This window comes from Pelophylax lessonae (genome assembly GCF_965119305.1).
Source record: "Pelophylax lessonae genome assembly, chromosome: 4".
In the NCBI taxonomy this organism is placed as follows: Eukaryota; Metazoa; Chordata; class Amphibia; order Anura; family Ranidae; genus Pelophylax; species Pelophylax lessonae.
In genome coordinates, this window is record NC_138771.1 from 521,434,472 (window position 1) to 521,453,296 (window position 18,825).

An 18,825-nucleotide genomic window follows, 5' to 3' on the forward strand; every position below is an offset into this window, starting at 1 on the left:
GAACAGAGGAGGAACAGATTAGCCAGGGATTTACCGCGGTCTGCAGCCCCCTCAGATAAAGTGAGCACAGCCAATATGATACTCAATTGTGTGAATGTGATAAATTATATTATACTAGGAATCCATTCATTTGATATGCTTTTTTGTCCATCACATGAGTGTTAAAGTAGAACACTTCCCAACAAACAAATTCCTCTGATTTCAGTGTATTGGAGTAGGGATGATTTTGCACCAGGTTTGTTTTTTTGGCTGAGCTGTTACTACGGACTCAGTTGACAGTATATTCCTCGAGAGATAATACATTATGTGTGATTTAATTTGCGGTGAAGTGGAGTTTTCACATCAAAGAAAGCTAGTAGTATTACTCAAAAATGAATTGACATTTAAAGGCCAAGTTAACTTTTAAGAACATGTTACACCTGTATTTCGGGTTTATCATGTAACCTCTTCCTAAACACCTCTTCCCACACCCAGAGACCCCACCCTTGTGCCAAGAACAGGGGTTTTTCCTCCCCCACAGCCACTGTTGCATTCCAAATTGGCAGGGCTGCACCGAAACATCACTGTCATTCATTCACAGAGATCTGTGAATGAATAATCTACAAGTCCAATCTTCCACTGTGGCAGACGGAATTGTATTTGTCTGTGGACTACAAGTGCAGTAATCGACACACCTATAGTCCACTGCCACTTCCTACAGCTTTCTAAATAAAATCCCATACAGAGGTAAGGGCCGAAAGCTGGGTGAAGTGTCTGCAGGAGTGTGACATTGACCCCTGATCCATTGCTTTGCAGGCTCCGGTGGGAAAAAAATAAATAAACTTTCGTTCATTGACGGACACAGCTCCTGATATTCTTAACCATTGTGTTATACTGCCCCCTACAGGAGTGAGACACTAGGCAGAAAAAAAGTCTGGCAAGCCTATGGGCAGTCCGAGGGGGGTATACTCCCTCTCTCTGCTATCGGTACTTACTTTTTTTTCTGTCTAGTCAGGAGTAAGGACCTAGTTCCTTGCTGGGATCTCTGGTCCTGGCAAAATTTCTTCTTTTAGATAGATTTTTTTTTTCCTCCTGGTTTTTCCTGTGAGATCTACAATCAACTGCCGGACTAGGCGACGGGCTGGGTAATCTAGATCCAGTGGTCACCCCAGTGTGGCCTGCGAGTTAAACGCCTCACGAGGTTGCATACGCCACAGCGTTTCTCCTGGCCGACAGCCCCCCATTTCGATGGCGAGGGGTTCTGTCTGGAGCGGTGCACATCTGGTTCCGAGTAGCTGTCTCCCCCTGGAGAGTTTTGGGGTGGGCGCGGGCCCTTCCATGGGATGGTCGGACCCCTGGGTTCCCTTCCCTCCCGTTAGGCACCCACTCACCTGACCCCCCCCCCCCTCCCCTCCACTAGTGCTGGACCTGTATGGGTGGTCTGGTAGACTTCTAAGGATGGGGGCAGGGCGCGGGGGGATGTTGTACCTGGTGGGGGCTTCTGTCAGGGCCTCATGTCGTGCCTGTCCTGAGGCCTTAGGAATCCTTGGGAGCCTTGTGGTGCTGCCATTTTCTTGTAGCCTTTGTGCTGCAATGCAGGGCGGCCATGTTTGTGTAGTCCGGGGCTCATTTTGCGGTGGGTTGCCATAGAAGAAAACAACGGCAGCCATGACAGTGGAGCCCTATGGGCTTCAATTTTGGCGGTGGGAGCCCCTCCTCATCCCCTGGTGCTGACTCCTGGATCCTTTCCTGATAGCCGTACGTGCAGTGCAGATTCTTCTGGTGGCTGCGGTGCCTGGTTTCTGTGGGATGGTGGGTCTGGTGGGGTCCTTTTCCTCTCTGCTGAGGATTGATTGGGGCTCTGTAACTGGCAACCGAGTGTGCTGTCAGAGCGGTGGGGGTGTCCCTTAGTAGTGTTTTACATTGTTTTGTGGGGTCCCCCTGGTGATTCATGGAGTTTTTTTTTAGAGCACATCTCCCCACCTGATCCCCGCTGAGTCTGCGGGGCCCTCCGGGTCCCAACCATCCATCAATGCACGGACGGCGGTCCTGGAGTCCTTTGTGCCCTGGTTGGAGTTGGCTGTTGGGCAACGGGCTAGCAAAAAAGTGCCCCCTGCCTTCGCCTGTCCCATTTGTCCCCCTCAGATCCTGAATCTGATTTGGCTGCCGCGGACATGGGTCATCCTGCATGGGTCTGCGACCACAAGCCCAGAATTGTCACTACAGAGTGGGGACAACCAAGGTGTCCCCTTGGGGTCCCCAAACACTTTTCTAGGTGATACACCCTATAAGGAGTCCCTTCTTAAGAAGTGCACTGTTCCACAGGTGGTGGACCCTCTGGTTTCCAGATTAAACAAGGCAACCATGATTTCGGTTGAAGAGTCCCTGGCCTTTAAGGACCCAGCTGACAGGAAGGCGGAGGCTGTGGCCCACAATGTGTACACCCTGGCTGATTCGGCACTGAGGCCAATATTCACCATTGCCCTGGTGTTGCAGAATCTGACCGAATGGGCTAAGCTGTTGTGCCGTGACCTGGAGGGGGAGCAGCCCCCTGCCTTTGCTGAGCTGGTGGACCAGCTGGTACAGGGGCTGCAGTTTATCTGTGATGCCTCTGTGGCTCGGCTCTGTTTCGTCAGTGGTCCTTCGGCGTGTCTTTTGGCTTAAATGCTGGTCTGCGGACTAGACTTCTAAAAAGTCCTTGACTGAGCTTCCCTTTTTAAGGGGATCGCTTGTTTTGTGCTACCCTGGATGACATCACCAAAGGTCTCACGGGGGGGGGGGGGGGGAGAGAATACCCTTCTTCCACAGGATACTAAGGGCAAGGACCCTCATCATGGACGTGGGCCCTCCTTGGCTTATAAGTTTTTTTTTATTTTTTTTTTCTTCCCTCAGGGTCTACTTACAAGGGATCCGAAGCCCTTCAGGGCCTCCTCTGGACCCGTGGACTTCCCCGGTACAAGACAAGCGGGTCCACAAAGTCATATGGTCCGTCTACAAGATCGAGTTTCGTTCTACCCTCCGGAAAGGTTCTTTCCTTCCGACGTGCAACTGTCCCCAGGCCGCTTACAATCTTTGGGACGGTGGAAGACCTTTTACCTCAAAAGGTGATTGTCCCGGTTCTGACTTTCGGAACATTTTCAGGGGTTTTACTCAAACCTTTTTACAGTCCCCAGAAAGGAAGGCGGCAAGGTGGGTCCAATCCTGGACCTCGAGGTCCTTAACTGCTTGTGCAGATGCAGACGTTCAGAATGGAGTCTGTTCGCATGGTGGTGGCTTCCCTGTATCGGGGATTTTCTTGCCTCCATCGACATCAAGGATGCTTACCTTCACATTCCAATATGTGTTGGTCACCAGCGCTTCCTCCACTTTGCCGTGGGAGAGGAGCATTATCACTTTGTGGCGTTACCCTTTTTGGTCTCTCTTCTGCTCCTCGGGTCTTCACAAAGTGTTTGCCTGGGTGCTAGCATTGTTACGTCAGCAGAGGATCACGGTCCTGGGCTACTTGGATGACCTTCTGCGAGCAGAGTCTCCTATTGCCCTGGTGGAAAACCTGGAGACCTCCATACGGACCCTGAGGTAGTTCTGAAGAATCAGAATCAAGCCGAAGTCTGCCTTTGCTCCTTTCAAGGAAACTAGAATATCAACTAGACTATCTGGGTCTGACTCTGGATTCAGCCTTAGCCAGAGTACTCCTTCCTCTGGACAAACTCAAACTGCAGGCTGCAATTCAGGAGGTCCTTCCTCCGGACTTGCATGTGAGTGCTGGGCCTGATTGTGTCCATTTTCGAGGCAGTCCCATTTGCACAGTTTTATACAAGGTCCCTGCAAGGGAGATTCTTATCATATGGGACACGACTCCAGAGTCTCTGGACAGCCAAATCCCTCTGTGGGGGGGGGGGCAGTATAAGCTAGTGGCTAGGAATATCAAGAGCTGTGTCCATTAATGAACATCAAAGAAATGGATTTTACAGTAAGTCAAAAATCCCTTTTTTTTTTTTTTTTTTTCCCTGCAAAAATATGTGCCATTATTATATAAATATTATTTTTTTTTTTTAAATGTGTACTAGAAACATAGATAATTGATGGCAGAAAAATCCCTGATAGTTCAGTCTGCCCATTTTTTTTTTTTTTTCTGTTAATTTTTTCTGAGTATAGATCCATTTTTGTCCCAAGCATGTTTAAAGCAATTTATTGTTGCTTGTCCAACAACTATCCTTTCAGTAAAATAATACTTTCCAAAATTAGTTTAGAACTTTCCTCTAGTTTGAGGTCATTTAGCCTTTAAACTATATATAAAAGCAATAGGAAAAATGAAATGTATTGCAGCTTACCAGTCTTTAGATGTGGTTGCTGCATTATTTCATGTTTGTTTTTTGTTTTTTTTTTCCCCATTTTTTTCATCTGGTGATCCTGCAAGCAGTAAAACCCTTCCTGTCCTAGAGTGATAATGCTCACTCACTGTACTGTATCTTGGGATGAACAATTGGGTACCCTAGGACAGGAATGTGCTACAACTCCTTCCTCTTTTCTCTCAACATTGAAGGGAAATGTTCCGGAATCAGCAAGGATAGCCTAGGCAGCGAGAAAAGACTGCAAAAGAGTGCACTGGAGTTCTGGCAGGATCAATATATATATTTATTTGTGCTGAACAAGTAGATATAACCAAACACTATCAGCTGTATATTTAACAGACCAAAGGGTGCAGTTAAGAGAAGTTTTTGTTTGTATGCAAGGAATTTATTGATCGTTCAGATGTTGCAGAATCGGGCTCCGGGATCTATGCTGGGTACATGCATTTACTCAGTGGTAGGTGGACTGAAGGTTGCCCATGCTTCTTGTACATAATGCTTTTTATTTGGCTTGGCTGCATATTAATAGGAAACAATCATGGTATTCTGTCTCATTAATTTGATTGTAAGAACCTTTAGAGTATCATACAGAGCAAAGAAATAGGGATAGGTAGGGGCCAGCTGTGTTAATTATGAGCATGAGCTATTCGTCTCTTATACTTTTTTTTTTTTTTTCCAGCGAAGTGGGTATGATTAGTGAACATGTAAAAAAGAGCCTAGCTCTTCATCAACTGGCTGAAAAAATTATGTAATTATCAGACTAAAAATACCAAACCCTATACAAATGTTCTTTAAAAGAAAAGAACGTCCCCCATAAAGAATGTTGAACTGTGTGAATACAGTTCATCTTGGGTTAGAACGATTGTGTGTTTGGGTGGTTATGTTGCAAGGATTATTTATATTATGCTGTGTGCATTTAGCAGTCATGTATTTGTATACCTAGTGTAAGTCCCTAAGCCGAATTTACTTATTGAAGTTATTGGCTTTTTAGGAGTGTACTCATGTGTCACTGATGGAAAAGGTTATGCAAAGGTCACAGGATATAAGGTATCATAAAGTGAGTACACCCCTCACATTTTTGTAAATATTTTATCATATTTTTTCATGTGACAACACTGAAGCAATTACACTTCAATGTAAAGTAGTGAGTGTACAGCTTGTATAATAGTGTAAATTTGCTGTCCCCTCAAAATAACTCAACACACAGCCATTAATGACTAAACCGCTGGCAACAAAAGTGAGTACACCCCTAAGTGGAAATTGGGCCCAATTAGCCATTTTCCCTCCCTGGTGTCATGTGACTCGTTAGTGTTACAAGGTCTAAGGTGTGAAAGGGGAGCAGTTGTGTAAATTTGGTGTCATCGCTCTCACTCATACTGGTCACTGGAAGTTCAACATGGCACCTCATGGCAAAGAACTCTCTGAGGATCTGCAAAAAAGAATTGTTGCTCTACATAAAGATGACCTAGGCCAGTGATGGCAAACCTTGGCACCCCAGATGTTTTGGGACTACATTTCCTATGATGCTCCTGTACTCTGCAGTGTAGGTGAGCATCATAGGAAATGTAGTTCCAAAACGTCTGGGGTGCCAAGGTTCACCATCACTGGCCTAGGCTATAAGAATCAAATTTACACTGTTATACAAGCTGTACACCCACTACTTTACATTGTAGCAAAGTGTAATTTCTTCAGTGTTGTCACATGGAAAAAAAGAAAATTTACAAAAATGTGAGGGGTGTATTTACTTTTGTGAGATACTGTAGCTGGCAGTAGAATCCTGCATTCACATACAAGCCTGACCTCGTATATATAAACCCAAAACGTATTTCTCTTTCGTTCATTGACGGACACAGCTCTTCATTTTCTTGATCGTAGAGTTATACTGCCCCCTACAGGAGTAGGCAGAGAAAAAGCTTGAACACGCTTATGGGGCAGTCCCTGGGGGTATACTCTCACTTGCTATAGGGATTGTTTTTTTCTGCCTAGTCAGGAGTAAGTAGTCCTGGCAATTTTTTTATTTTTCGTGGAATTTTTTCCCTCTTTTTATTATTTTGTTCCTGTGGGAGCTACAATAAAGTGCTGGTCTGGGCGACAAACTGGATAATATAGATCCTTAGGGTCACCCAAGTCCGGCCAGTGAGAGCGTGCAGACCGCAGCTCCTCGCTAGGTCGGCCGCGACATAGCCTCACCGGACAGGGGCAGGCCTGAGAGTTAAACACCTCACGAGGGCACATACAAACTGGCTTCAACCTGAGGCACAGCCTTTCCTCCTGGCCGACAGAACCCACATTACGATAAGAGTGGTGTCCTGTCCTGAGCGGTGCCCACCCTGTTCCTGGTAATTAGCTGCCCCCCCCCCCACTACCCCTGGAGGGTTTTGTGGTTGGTCGGACCCCTGGGTCCCCCCGCCTTTCGGCCCCTCTAAAATTTTGGTTGCTGTGCGTCTTTGGTCCCCCTGGCCCCCCCCCTCCCTGGGTGAGGTTATGAGGCTGCTGTTGCCACACTCTCCTAAGGGGGGCTGGTTAAAGTTGCTGCTGACAGGGTTTTCCTGCGGCACAACGGGGGTTGAGCAGGGTTCCCTGCCACCCTGGGGGTTGGTGACTAGGGCAGGGATGTCCTCTGGGCTCCCTGCAGCGGTTGTTGGGCAGGGGGAGCGGATTTTTAACACCAGATTGGCCAAAAAATTATGGTTCATTGTGGGCCCTTGGCCGGCGTCCCCTTTGCATGATTGCAGTTGGCGGCCTCCCCTGATTGTTTTTCAGGGTGAGATAAGTATATAGCGACCCTACTGGGTCTGCGTCCATGCACCCAGAGTGTTTAGAGAGTGTGGATGATTCCTCTGCTCCTTTAATAGCGGCGCTTAAATAGGCGCTGGTGGATGCACGGTTTGTGGCACAGGTGGATGGTTCGATCTGTAGTGGACTCGCCGGTTTCAAGGTCAAATTGAGCTGCCTTCATTCCAGTTGAGGAGTCCCCGGCCTTTACAGGTCCAGCTAATAAGAGGGCAGTGAATTTCAACCCTCAGGGTCTCAAGACAAGGGATCCAAGCCCTTTTAGGCCTCTGCTGAAGGTTCCAAAAAGTCTTGGTCGGGCAAACTACAAGCAGGTGCTGCCAGACCTGCGGACAAAAATCCCTCCATGAAGGGGCGCCCCCACCCGTATCTGGGGTGGGGGGACTTCTTCGCTGCTTTCCAGATCCGTCAACCTCCCTGATCCAGGACAAGTGGGCCAGACAGTCATTCGCTCCAGCTACAAGATCGAGTTTCGATCATATCCTCTGGAAAGGTTCTGCCCTTTCAACCTGCACTTATCCCCAAATCGCCTAAAAAAGATCTCTATTGGGTGGTGCAAGATTTGGCACTTCAAGGGGTGATTGTTCTGACTCCAAAGTTGGAAGGTTTTCAAGGTTTTTTTTTTTTTTTTTTTTTTTTTTTTTTCTCAAAGCGGTTTACAGTTCCCAGGACGTAGGGCAAGTTGCGCCCAATACTGGACCTCAAGGCACTAAACCGCTTTGTGCGGGTACAGAAGTTCCCCATGGAGTCCATACGCTCGGTGGTGGCGTCCCTACATCATGGATTTCCTCGCCTCCATCAACATCAAGGATGCCTGCCTTCACATCCCAATATGTGTTGCCCATCAGCATTTCCTCTGCTTTGCCGTGGGCGAGGAGCTTTATCAATTCGTGGCATTACCCTTTTGGTCTCGCCTCCGCTCCTCGGGTCTTCACAAAAGTGTTGGCCCCAGTTCTAGCATTACTGCGTCAGCGGGGAATCGCGGGTCTGGGTAACCTGGGCGATCTGCTTTTACAAGCAGAGTCTTTGTCCGCCTTGTTGGAAACTTGGAGATTACTCTGCAAACGCTGAGTGAGTTCAGTTGGATTCTGAATCTTCAGAAGTCTGCCCATCCACAAGCCTAGTCTATCTGTGTCTGACTCTGGACTCATCCTCAGCCAGAGTGTTTCTTCCTCGAGAGAAACTTCAAAAGGTGTAGGAGGCAATTCGGCTTTTGCTGACCAGCAGACGGTCGTCTCTTAGGACTTGCGTGCACCTGCCTGGGTGGGGAGGCGTCCTCGGCACAGATTGTGCTCAGGGGGTCCAGACTTACCGGTCAATGTACTAGAGCTCTGAGCGATCAGACTGTCTAGATCATTGGACAAGTCGTCTCCAGGGGTGTCCGGTGTGAATTCAATCAGACAATGCCACGGCTGTGGCCTATATCAATCGCCAAGGGGGAACTGGCAGCTCAGGAAGTAGCCGGCATTCTAAGGTATGCAGAAAGATTCCTTCCAGCGTGCTCTACTGTGCCTATTCTAGGGGTAGAAAATTGGCAAACAGACTACCTCTGTCGACAGGCGTTAGACCAGGGAGAATTGTCTCTTCATCCAGAGGGGTTTCTTCAGCGGTCTCTCTGGTGGGGTACTTCAGAGGTGGATCTGTTGGCCTCTCCCCTCAACAGGAAGGTGCAGAGGTTGTGGCACGGACTCCGGATCCTCTAGCCATTGCTACAGATGCTTTAGTGGCTCCTTGGAGTCAGTATCATCTGATTTACATCTTTCCTCCTCTCCAGCTTCTGCCGAAACCACTACGCAGGATCGAGGCAGAAGGGATTTCGGTCAACCTAGTGGCTCCAGACTGGCCTCGCCGGTCTTGGTATTCCCATCTGGTATGGCTGGTCGCCTATGCTCCTTGGAGACCTCCCCCCTTTCTTTCAACACCCATTGGCCACACGCTCCTTGGTGCGTACTTTTCTCCAGGACGTGGGACACTTGGTTCTTCCGGTGTGGTCTCCATTACCGCCGTGGGACCTCAATTTGGTGGTGTCAGTTCCCCAGAAGCCTTCCTTTGAAAATATTCGGGACTTTCCCCTGCTTAAGTTGTCTCAGAAGGTGGCCTTTTTTGGTGGCCATTATTTTGGCATGCAGGGTGTCTGAACTGGGGGCGTTGTCTTGTCCACCTTACCTGGTGGTTCACAGGAATAAGGGGGTTCTGCATCCATGATCGCCTTCCCTTCTGAAGGTCATCTGACTTTCATCTGAATGAAGACATTATGTTGCCCTCCCTGTGTCTTAAGCCTAAGCATCCTAAGGAAGCTGCCCTGCACTCCCTGGATGTGGTTTTAGCAATAAGGGTGTATCTGGCAGCAACGGAGTCTTTTAGGAAATCAGATTTACCATTTGTCCTCATGGATGGACCTCACAAGGGGCTTGCTGCTTCTGCTGCGACCATTTTGAAATGGCTCAGACAGACTGTGGTTCAGGCTTATTCTTTTAAGGGTCAGGTTCCTCCTTTCCCTGTCAAGGCGCACTCTACCTGGGCGCTTAGTGCCTCCTGGGCCTTCAGTCATCAGGCGCCAGTGATGCAGGTTTGCAGGCGGCTACCTGGTCTTCTGTACACACATTCACAAAGTTTTAAGTGGATGTGTTGGCATCTGCGGATATTTATTTTGGCCGCAAAATTTTGCAGTCTGCTGTTTAGAGGATTTGTCCTCTTTTAGGGTGTTTTTTCAGGTGAGCTCAAAGTTAGCTGGCTATGTTTAGCCTTGGGGAAGTTTGATTTTTCTACTGTTCCCACCCCTCATGTTTGGCACTGCTTTGGGACATCCCTACTGTCAAGAAGATGAAGAGCTGTGTCTGTCAGTGAAATTATATTGGCCAGTATTCTTCAGAAGAGATCATGTGACTGAGCACCTAGGCATTCAGGTACACTGTATTACCAAAAGAATTCCAGATCATTTGGTGGAGGGGGGGATTATCGTGTGGGGTTGATCTTACCAAGACATTGTGGACAATTTAATGCTCCCAACTTAGTGGGGACAGTTTGGGGTTGGCCCTTTCTGTTCCCACATGACTGCACACTAGTACACAAAGCAAGGTCTATAAAGACATGGATAAACAAGTTTGGGGTGGAGGAACTTGACTGGCCTGCACAGAGTCCTGATCTCAACCTGTAGAACACCTTTGGGATGAATGAGAGCCAGGACTTCTCTCCAACATCAGTGCCTCACCTCACAAATGCACTTGTGGAAGAGTGATTAAATATTCCCATAGACACACTCCTAAACCTTATGGACAACCTTCCCAGAAGTTAGAGCTGCAAAGGACAGGCCAACTCTGTATTGAACCCTAAAGACTAAGACTGGGATGCCATTAAAGTTCATGTGTGTGTAAAGGCAGGCGTCCCAATACTTTTGGTAATACAGTGTATGTAGCTATAACTGATGAGACAATAGCGCAGCATTTACTCCTCCAGGAAATGTTAACATTTTAGCCCTACTTTAATTTATCCAACTCATCAGGACTGCTAATGTAGCTTTATAAAAATATTTAAGGGCCCTTTCACCCGGGCGCTCCGTATGTCCGCAAATCATCCTATTTTTTTGCGGATGATTTACGGACATAATGTAAGTCTATGGCATTGCGGATGTCGGCGGAATACCATCCGCTGACATCCGATTTTCTTCCTTTCAGTTCTGTTCCGTTTTTTGGAACGGAACAGAACCCTATTTTTTTCATCCGTTCAAAAAACGGAAAGGAAGCAAAATTGGATGTCAGCGGTGTCATCCGCTGACATCCGCAATGCCATAGACTTACATTATGTCCGCATATCATCCGCAAACGGATGGGATGATATGTGGACACACGGAGCGGATGACACAAGTGTCATCCGCTCCGTGAAAAAAAAAAAAAAAAAGTCCCGCAGCAGAGAATAAATCCGGAGCGGCCGTGTGAAAGAAGCCTTAGAGGTAGAGCATTTTCATTACTTTGAGTAAATTTATACTTTTTCTAGGCCAGTTGCTCAGAAAGTATTAGGACCAGCGGATTAGTATGACAGCTAGCATATTTAAAGGATAGGTCCACATTGACAGCTTGCATATTCCAGTTCAGGTTTCCTTGAAAGACTATTTGTTAAATGTCTTTGATGTGCCCAGCTGCCTCTATTTACTTCAAAATGATGCCTTTGAACGCGTGTTCATAAAGACGGATCTAGGTGTAACGATTGAAAGCTTTGTGTGTGGAATCTGTAGTTAAATCCCGATTCTTTTTCTTTCTTTAGTCTACTAAACCTCCAGGGCCTCTGGCCTCTGCCTCCCTGGAGTCCTCTTCTGCTTCTGCCACTGAGGCTGATGGCAAGGTCTGTGCTGCTGTCAAAGCATTGCATGCTGTCCTGCATGGTTCAGATTCGACTGTAGCGGTTTTTGCTGTGTGAAAATTGAAGCCATGTTTGTGGTAGATGTGCTGCTGTTCCATCTTTTTCTGTGTTTTTGCTGTGTAATGCAAGGCATGCACAAGGAGCCTGACTGCATGAGATACACGTTACCCCTTCTGCATGCAAAATCCACATTCTTCTCTCTCACTCACAGGTTATCATTAAAGGGTATGTCGGCCCAAAAATGTTTTGATACAATTTTGGCTAGAGTGTGTAAGTGTTAGAACCCATGTCTGGTTTTTACATCCCATGGGGTCTCATTAAAATTATTTGCCTCACTTTCCTGTTCCCCTGACAACCGTTTTACTAGAAAGGAAGTGTAGGGAAATCTTCAACTGATACAGACAAAAGTAAAAATCTAACAGTTTTTCACCTTGCCACCAACTCTGAAACCGTTTTCATTTAGGCCTCGTTCACACCATGTTGCAGAGCAGTCAGTTTTTCTGCAAGCGTTCTCCAAGGGTACAAAAAAGCCAAATTTTTCTCTATGTGCCCTATTCACACTACAACACTGGTATCACTTCAGGTTTATTCTGCGCAGGAATCTGCAACGTGTATGCATTTTTCTGCATGGGTAAAACCTGACATGATCTCTACATTGGTATGAACAGGGCGCATCACTGACACACATGAAAACTTACTGAAACGTGCATGAAAACTGAAGTGAAATCTGTGCAGTTTTCCTGCACGTATGGTGTAAATGAGTATGTCATGGGACACAGAGCATCTTCATATCCATGATAATAGGGTTATGCTTCCACCTTCAGGTGATTGAATGCTGGCAAAAAAAAAAAAGTTTCCTTCCTACAGGAGCCTGTAGGGGGCGAGCGCGCGCTGCCGGAGGCGCGCTCCCGCCCCCGCACGTTTACTGAGGTCCCTGCACAAGTGACCGGTGGCTCCGATGTCCCCCGGCCACTCGCGATCTCCTGCTGGAGAGGGAGAAAGGCAGGTGGCTAATGTAAACAAAGCCGTCTGTCATTCTCCCTGGTGTATCAGCAGAGATCATACGATCCTGCTATGTAGTGGCACCCCCATGTGGTCTTCTGCTGCTGTAGTCCATCTGCTTTAAGATTCAATGTGTTGTGCATTCAGAGATGCTATTCTGCATACCTTGGTTGTAACGAGTGGTTATTTGAGTTACTGTTGCCTTTCTATCATCTCAAACCAGTCTGCCCATTCTCCTCTGATTCTCAAGGCATTTTCAGCCACACAACTGCCGCTCACTGGATATTTTCTCTTTTTCTGAGTAATCTCTGTAAACCCTAGAGATAGTTGTGTGTGAAAATCCCAGTTGATCTGCAATTTTTGAAATGCTCAGATCAGCCCGTCTGGCACCAACAACCATGCCACGTTCAAAGTCACTTAAATCCCCTTTCTTCCCCATTCTGATGCTCGGTTTGAACTTCAGCAAGTCGTCTTCACTACGTCTAGATGCCTAAATGCATTGAGTTGTCGCCATGTTATTGGCTGATTAGCAATTGGTGTTCCCAAGCAATTGAACAGGTGTCCTGAATAAAGTGGCCGGTGAGTTTATACAGTTATCACATGCAGTGCAATCGAATTATCCATCCTGAATCCATGGGAAAGGGCAGAATAATTCAGCATTCATTCAGATCATTGCTTTCATTAGAATGACCCAAGTTGGTATAGTTTTTTAATGCTAAACTCCAGTAAAACTGCTAGATACAGTTAATACAGATTTTCAAACGGTTTCAGCTGACTTGATTTGTAAATCTGTTCAGCCAGTCTTGTAGGTCCCTTCTTCCCATCCCTGTCAAACAGCATACGATTGGTCTAAGACTTGCAATTAAAACCAACTAACCAGTGACAGTGGCATAGCTTTTTTTCTATTAAGGTAAAAGGTTTTATTTTTTTATAGGTGGATGCAAATATCTTTAGTCCCGATTCACACTATTGCAGTATGGGATACTGCATGCTAATCGGACAGGAACTGCATTCCTGTTCAATTCACATGTGATTCTTTGCAGTGCAATTTGAACTATTCATTTTGTATGGCTCAAATTGTACTGCACCCGCACAAAAGGTGCAGGCACTTTTTTTTTCCTTTTTCTTTTTCCCCCTGCACTGGAAACGTATTGCATGGGTGTTCACACCCATGCCATCTGATTCAGCCAATCCTACTGCATTTTAATTTGCAAACTGTTTTTAGGGTGTCATTAACATAGACCCCTACACCGGTTCGTGTGAACAGAGTGCGATTGTGATGCGTTGTGAGAAACTCACATCAATCCTTGCGAATCCTGCACTGCATCAGTGTGAACCGGCACCTAAAGTAAGCATGCATTTATTAATTGAGACCTCTGCTTTACATTAGATTGTCAGCCCACTTGTTTAATGAGATTGGAGCATGCGTGATGGTTAATACCAATACAACCTAAATAACATTGGCAGTGGGCTTGTGCCTGCATTTCTCACAGCCCTGGGATGTCTAAGGCCAGCTCGAACTGTCCCAAGATCATGGCCTTTATATTTAGATAGCAAGTGCTACTTGTGTTAGGCTAGCCATACACATAAAGATTCCTCCATTCACATTAAATCATGTGGCTGAAGCAATGCCCCTTGCTAAATATTGTATTCTGATACTGATTGGATGCAGTCACTGTTCAGCTGACAGTTTTTCACCTGGCCCCTTCTATTGTCGAGCCAAATGGTGTCCACAGGGCTACTAACAGCTCGAATATTGGCTGATTAGAGATGTGTATGTCCAGCTTTACTTAAATGCAGCAGAGAAGAATCAAGTCTCCTGCCAGACAGGGCTGTACAGTGTGACAAAGCTGTTTACATTTTAGAACTGGATGGACAAAAATACAACTCCTTTTGCAGGGAAAACGGCAATATTTTTCATCTGTTTGTTTTTTGGGTTTGCCTGGAGTTCAGTTTTAATGCAAAGTTTTGCCTTAAATTCTGTATATTTGCTGTTGTTGCAGGTAGCTTCTGCAGGGGGCATTACAGACAACATCCCAGATGCTGGAACTGGTAACTGGAGAGGGATGGTAAGGGCCTCTAAAGGAGAAGAGCCAGTATTAGAAGAGAAGAGCAGACCTGCACCCGTCCACCCAGCCAGCCCCCAGAGGGGCCACGCTTTAAACCTCCTGGATGTGGTGCGTGTGTATGAATGGATGGAGAAGGCAGCATGTTTTTAGAATGACAGGATGATTGTTAAACTGACAGGTCAGTTTAATGGGTGGTTATCTTGGTACAGCACCGACTAATGGGTTGTGATGGAAGGATGGTCACACCTGGGTGAGGACTCTTACCCTATTAGGCCCCTTGCACACAGGCGGACCGTTCAGATCCGCCTGTCCGTTTTTTTTTTTGGCGGATCTGAACGGTCCCCCCATTCATTCCTATGGGGCATCGGATGTCAGCGGAGACATGTCCGCTGACATCCGATCCGTCAAATCTGGACGGATGGAAACCCTATTTTCCATCCGTCCAGCGGATCGGATGAGAACGGACCGACGGTCCGTTCCCATCTGATTTCCCCCATAGAGATGCATGGGGAACTGACAGCTGTGTCTCCGCACACAGCGCAGAGACACAGCTGTCATCCTCCTGCTCAGCGGGGGATCGGCGGCTCGATCCCCCACTGAGAAAAACGGAATCCGTCCGGACGGATAGTGTGAAAGGAGCCTTAGGACCAAAGGCATGTGGACACTTCTCTGAGTTTATAGAGTTCAGGTGTTTCCAGTGAATGTTAACATTAAAGCAGACTTTCCACGGCAAACTGAAGGTTCCGTTTTTGCAGGCCTCTTGCCCCAACCCCCCCAACACTAATTAATTTGTAAACAATTTGCAGCGCTGCTGGGAGGAACATTAATGTGCCTCCCGAAAGCATTAGGCATAACAAGTGTGTTTTTTCTTTTTCTTTTCTTTTCTATTTTTCTTGGTGAACGATTTGTTTAAGAAAATAGCTTTTTTAAGCCATTTGTTTTGTGGCGGGTTGCTGGCAAAAAAAGTGGACCTTCCATTTGTCATGGAAGGTCTGCTTTAACCATACGGCATGGAAAGATATTAGACATTTATGTACCTATAACCTTGTGGCAGCAGTTTCCATATTTCTCTTGGTACTGTACAGGTTTCCCTTAAAATGTATGTCATTGAAAAATCAAACAAGCATATTCAGTACAACTTTGCAATATATGCACATTTCCATATATTTTGAATCTTTACAATGCAAGAAACTGATTTAAAAAAAAAAAAAAATGACCTGATTGATCCTGCCAAAAATCCAGTGGTCTCCTAACTTCCTGTTTTTGAGCAAGGAATACAGTGCCTCTGCTGCACTTACATGTAAGGTTAATAGTTCTGGCCAGTTCTCCCCTGCTGGTCCTCAGAACACCTACACTTTTAATTATCTCTACAAGGTGGGGGTTGTTACATAGTTGAGGTTGAATAAAGACCATAGTCCATCCAGTTCAACCTGTGTGTGTGTGTGGATGTATTAATTTCCCATACCCCTGAATGTTTTGATCCTTGAGATGTATGTCCAAGAGTCTTTTAAAAGTAGCCATACTCCCCACAGTTGCCACCATTTGTGGAAGCGAGTTCCACAATCTTATTGCCCCTACTATAAAAAAAACCCTTGCGTAGCCTGAGGTTAAATCGCTTCTCCTCTAATCGAATTGAATGGCCTCGTGTCCTCTTGCACTCCTTGCGACTGAATAGTTTTTTTTTTCTATGCTGAGATCACCATTGAGGTATTTGTAAATCACTATCATGTCCCCTCTCAGGCGTCTCTTCTCTAGGGAGAATAAATTGAGCGCTTGTAAACACTCATAATTTAGGTCCTCCAATCCCCTAATTAGCTTAGTTACCCTTCTTTGGACTTTCCAGTTCCAGCACATCCTTTCTGAGGATTGGCGACCAGAACTGGACAGAATGCTCCAGGTGTGGCTGAACCAGAGTTTTATAAAGTGGTAGGATTATAGCTGTATCTCTGGAATACATCCCTTTCTTATGCATGCCAATATTCCGCCGGCTTTGGCAGCTGCAGCTTAACATTGCATGCTATTGCCAAGTCTTTCTTCAACTAAGACTCCCAGATCTTTCTCCATTCTTGATTTCCCCAGAGGTTCCCCCCCCCCAACGCGTATTTTGGTTTGTTTTTAGTCTCCCCAAGTGCAATACCTTAACTTCTCCACATCAAACCTCATTTGCCACGTAGTTGCCCACTCTGTTTGTTCAGGACATTCTGTAAGATTACTGCATCATGATGTGAAGTTATTGCCCTGCTTAATTTTGTGTCATCTGCAAAAACTGAGATTGAGCTAATGATCCCATCCTCAATGCTATTTTTGAAAAAAATGGAACAAAATTGGTCCCAGGGCTGAGCCTTGGGGCACCCCACTTATCACTCCAGTCGGAGTACGCGTTATTTATTACCACCCTTTGGACACACCCCTTTAACCACTTGCCGACCGCCCACAGTATATTTTCTGCGGCAGTCAGCCTCGTACAGGCAAAGTGTCGTAGTACTACGTCGCTCGCCTGAGAGCCCTTCCCTGCCAGTGTAATTTTTACAGTAACAGTGCATATGTATAGCACTGATTACTGTAGTAATGTCACTGGTACCCCCAAAAGTGTTAATGTCAGTCAAGGGTCCGATCTGTCCGCCGCAATGTCGCAGTCCCGCAAAAAAAAAAATCGTAGTACTCGTTAAAAAAAAAAAATTACAAAAATCTTTCCCTTAGTAAACGCAATAACTTTTGCGCAAACCAATCAAAATACGCTTATTGCAGGGTTTTTACCAAACATATGTAGCAGAAAACAAATTGGCCAAAAATGTTAAATTTAGATTTTTACATTTTTTTTGGGGAATTTCATATAAAAAAAAACGTGAAAAATATTTTTTCAAAATTGTCGCTCTTTTTTTGTTTATAGCGCAAAAAGTAAAAATCGCACAGGTGATCAAATACCACCAAAAGAAAGCTCTGTGGTAAAAAAAGACATCCATTTCATTTGGGTACAGCATCGCACGACCGCGCAATTGTCCGTTAAAGTCACGCAGTGCCGAATCGCAAAATAGGGCCTAGTCTTTGGGCAGCCAAATCCTCATGGGCTTAAGTGGTTAACCAGTTTTCTATCCTAGAGAAAACCTTGTGGTCTAAGCCTGCAGCCCTTATTTTGTGTTCTTTAGTCCAGCAGGATAGAACTGGCCAGGGCTGACACTACTGGCTAGGATGTCAGTGTAGCAAAGGCACTCTGTTAGTTCACTACAGGAAGTCAGGAACACAGTGGATTTCTGACAGATAAACTGTATTTTTCTCTATTTGCAGATTTATTAAAATAGACAAAAGTTGGGGTAATGTGCATTTATTGGAGAGATGTACTAAATTTTTTATTTCTGTCGCTCATTGACAGACGCAGTCCTCTTGATTAATATCAAATCGGGTTATACTGCCCTCTACAGGAGTAGGACACTAGGCAGAAGGAAAACGTTCTGGCCACACCTTAGGGGCAGTCCCAGAGGGTATATCCTCTCACTTCCTGCTACAGGATGTCAGTTTTTTTCTGTCTAGTTAGGAGTAAGGACCTAAGTTCCTTGCTGGGATCTTTGGTCCTGGCAAGATTTTTAGAAAAACTTTTTTAGGCAGCTTCTTTCTCCAGTTGTTCCTGTGAGATCTTCAAGCAAGTATGCTGAAACTGGGCGACGGGCTGGATGTTAAGATCCAGTGGTCACCCCAGTCAGCCTACGAGCGCGTGCAGGCCCTAGCTCCGCGCTGGGTCGGCCGCGACATAGTCCCACTGGACGGGGACTGACCCTGCGAGTTAAACGTCTCGCCGGGACGCCGACGACCAGTCACGGCGTCCGTATTGGTCGACAGCCCCCCCACCTCGGTGGAGAGGGGTTCTGTCAGGAGTTGGCGCTCGCCTGTTCCGGTATGGGGAGTAAAATGTTCCCCCTCTCCACCTGACGGGTTTGTGGGTGGACGCGGGCCCCTCCCTGGGATGATCGGACCCTTATGATCCTGGATCCCCCCTCTATCCTATAATAAGGTCACAGATCCCCCTCTTAAGGGTGATTTAGTGAATAAGAACCAGGAGGCTTGGTTTGGGAGCTGACTATCGGAAGTCACTGTATGAGGGGCACTGTAAAGGGACCATGACTGAAGTCAGTGGCTGGCATTTCTGTTAGGATGGCCATGTAAGAAGGTGATAGCATCCTACCTGATACATAAGGTTGCAATACAGGCCGATGCCTGTGCCTGGACTACCGCCATCCACAGGCCGCCATCCTCCCACAGGCCGTACACCTCCCGCAGGCCGC

The 18,825-nt window shown here is 46.4% G+C and overlaps 1 protein-coding gene across 5 annotated transcripts in view; it reads left to right on the forward strand.

Annotated features, from left to right (window-relative positions):
• The window catches only part of DNM1L (dynamin 1 like), a 497,546-nt gene that overhangs the window by 100,340 nt on the left and 378,381 nt on the right, over positions 1-18,825 (forward strand). For 3 of the 5 annotated variants that reach the window (XM_082256168.1, XM_082256167.1, XM_082256169.1), the window contains 3 exons: positions 1-60; positions 11,382-11,459; positions 14,483-14,656. In XM_082256168.1, coding sequence (XP_082112294.1) covers positions 1-60; positions 11,382-11,459; positions 14,483-14,656 — 312 coding nt within the window. The remainder of the gene's footprint in view (positions 61-11,381; positions 11,460-14,482; positions 14,657-18,825) is intronic. The other 2 variants (XM_082256170.1, XM_082256171.1) reach the window with 1 other exon arrangement.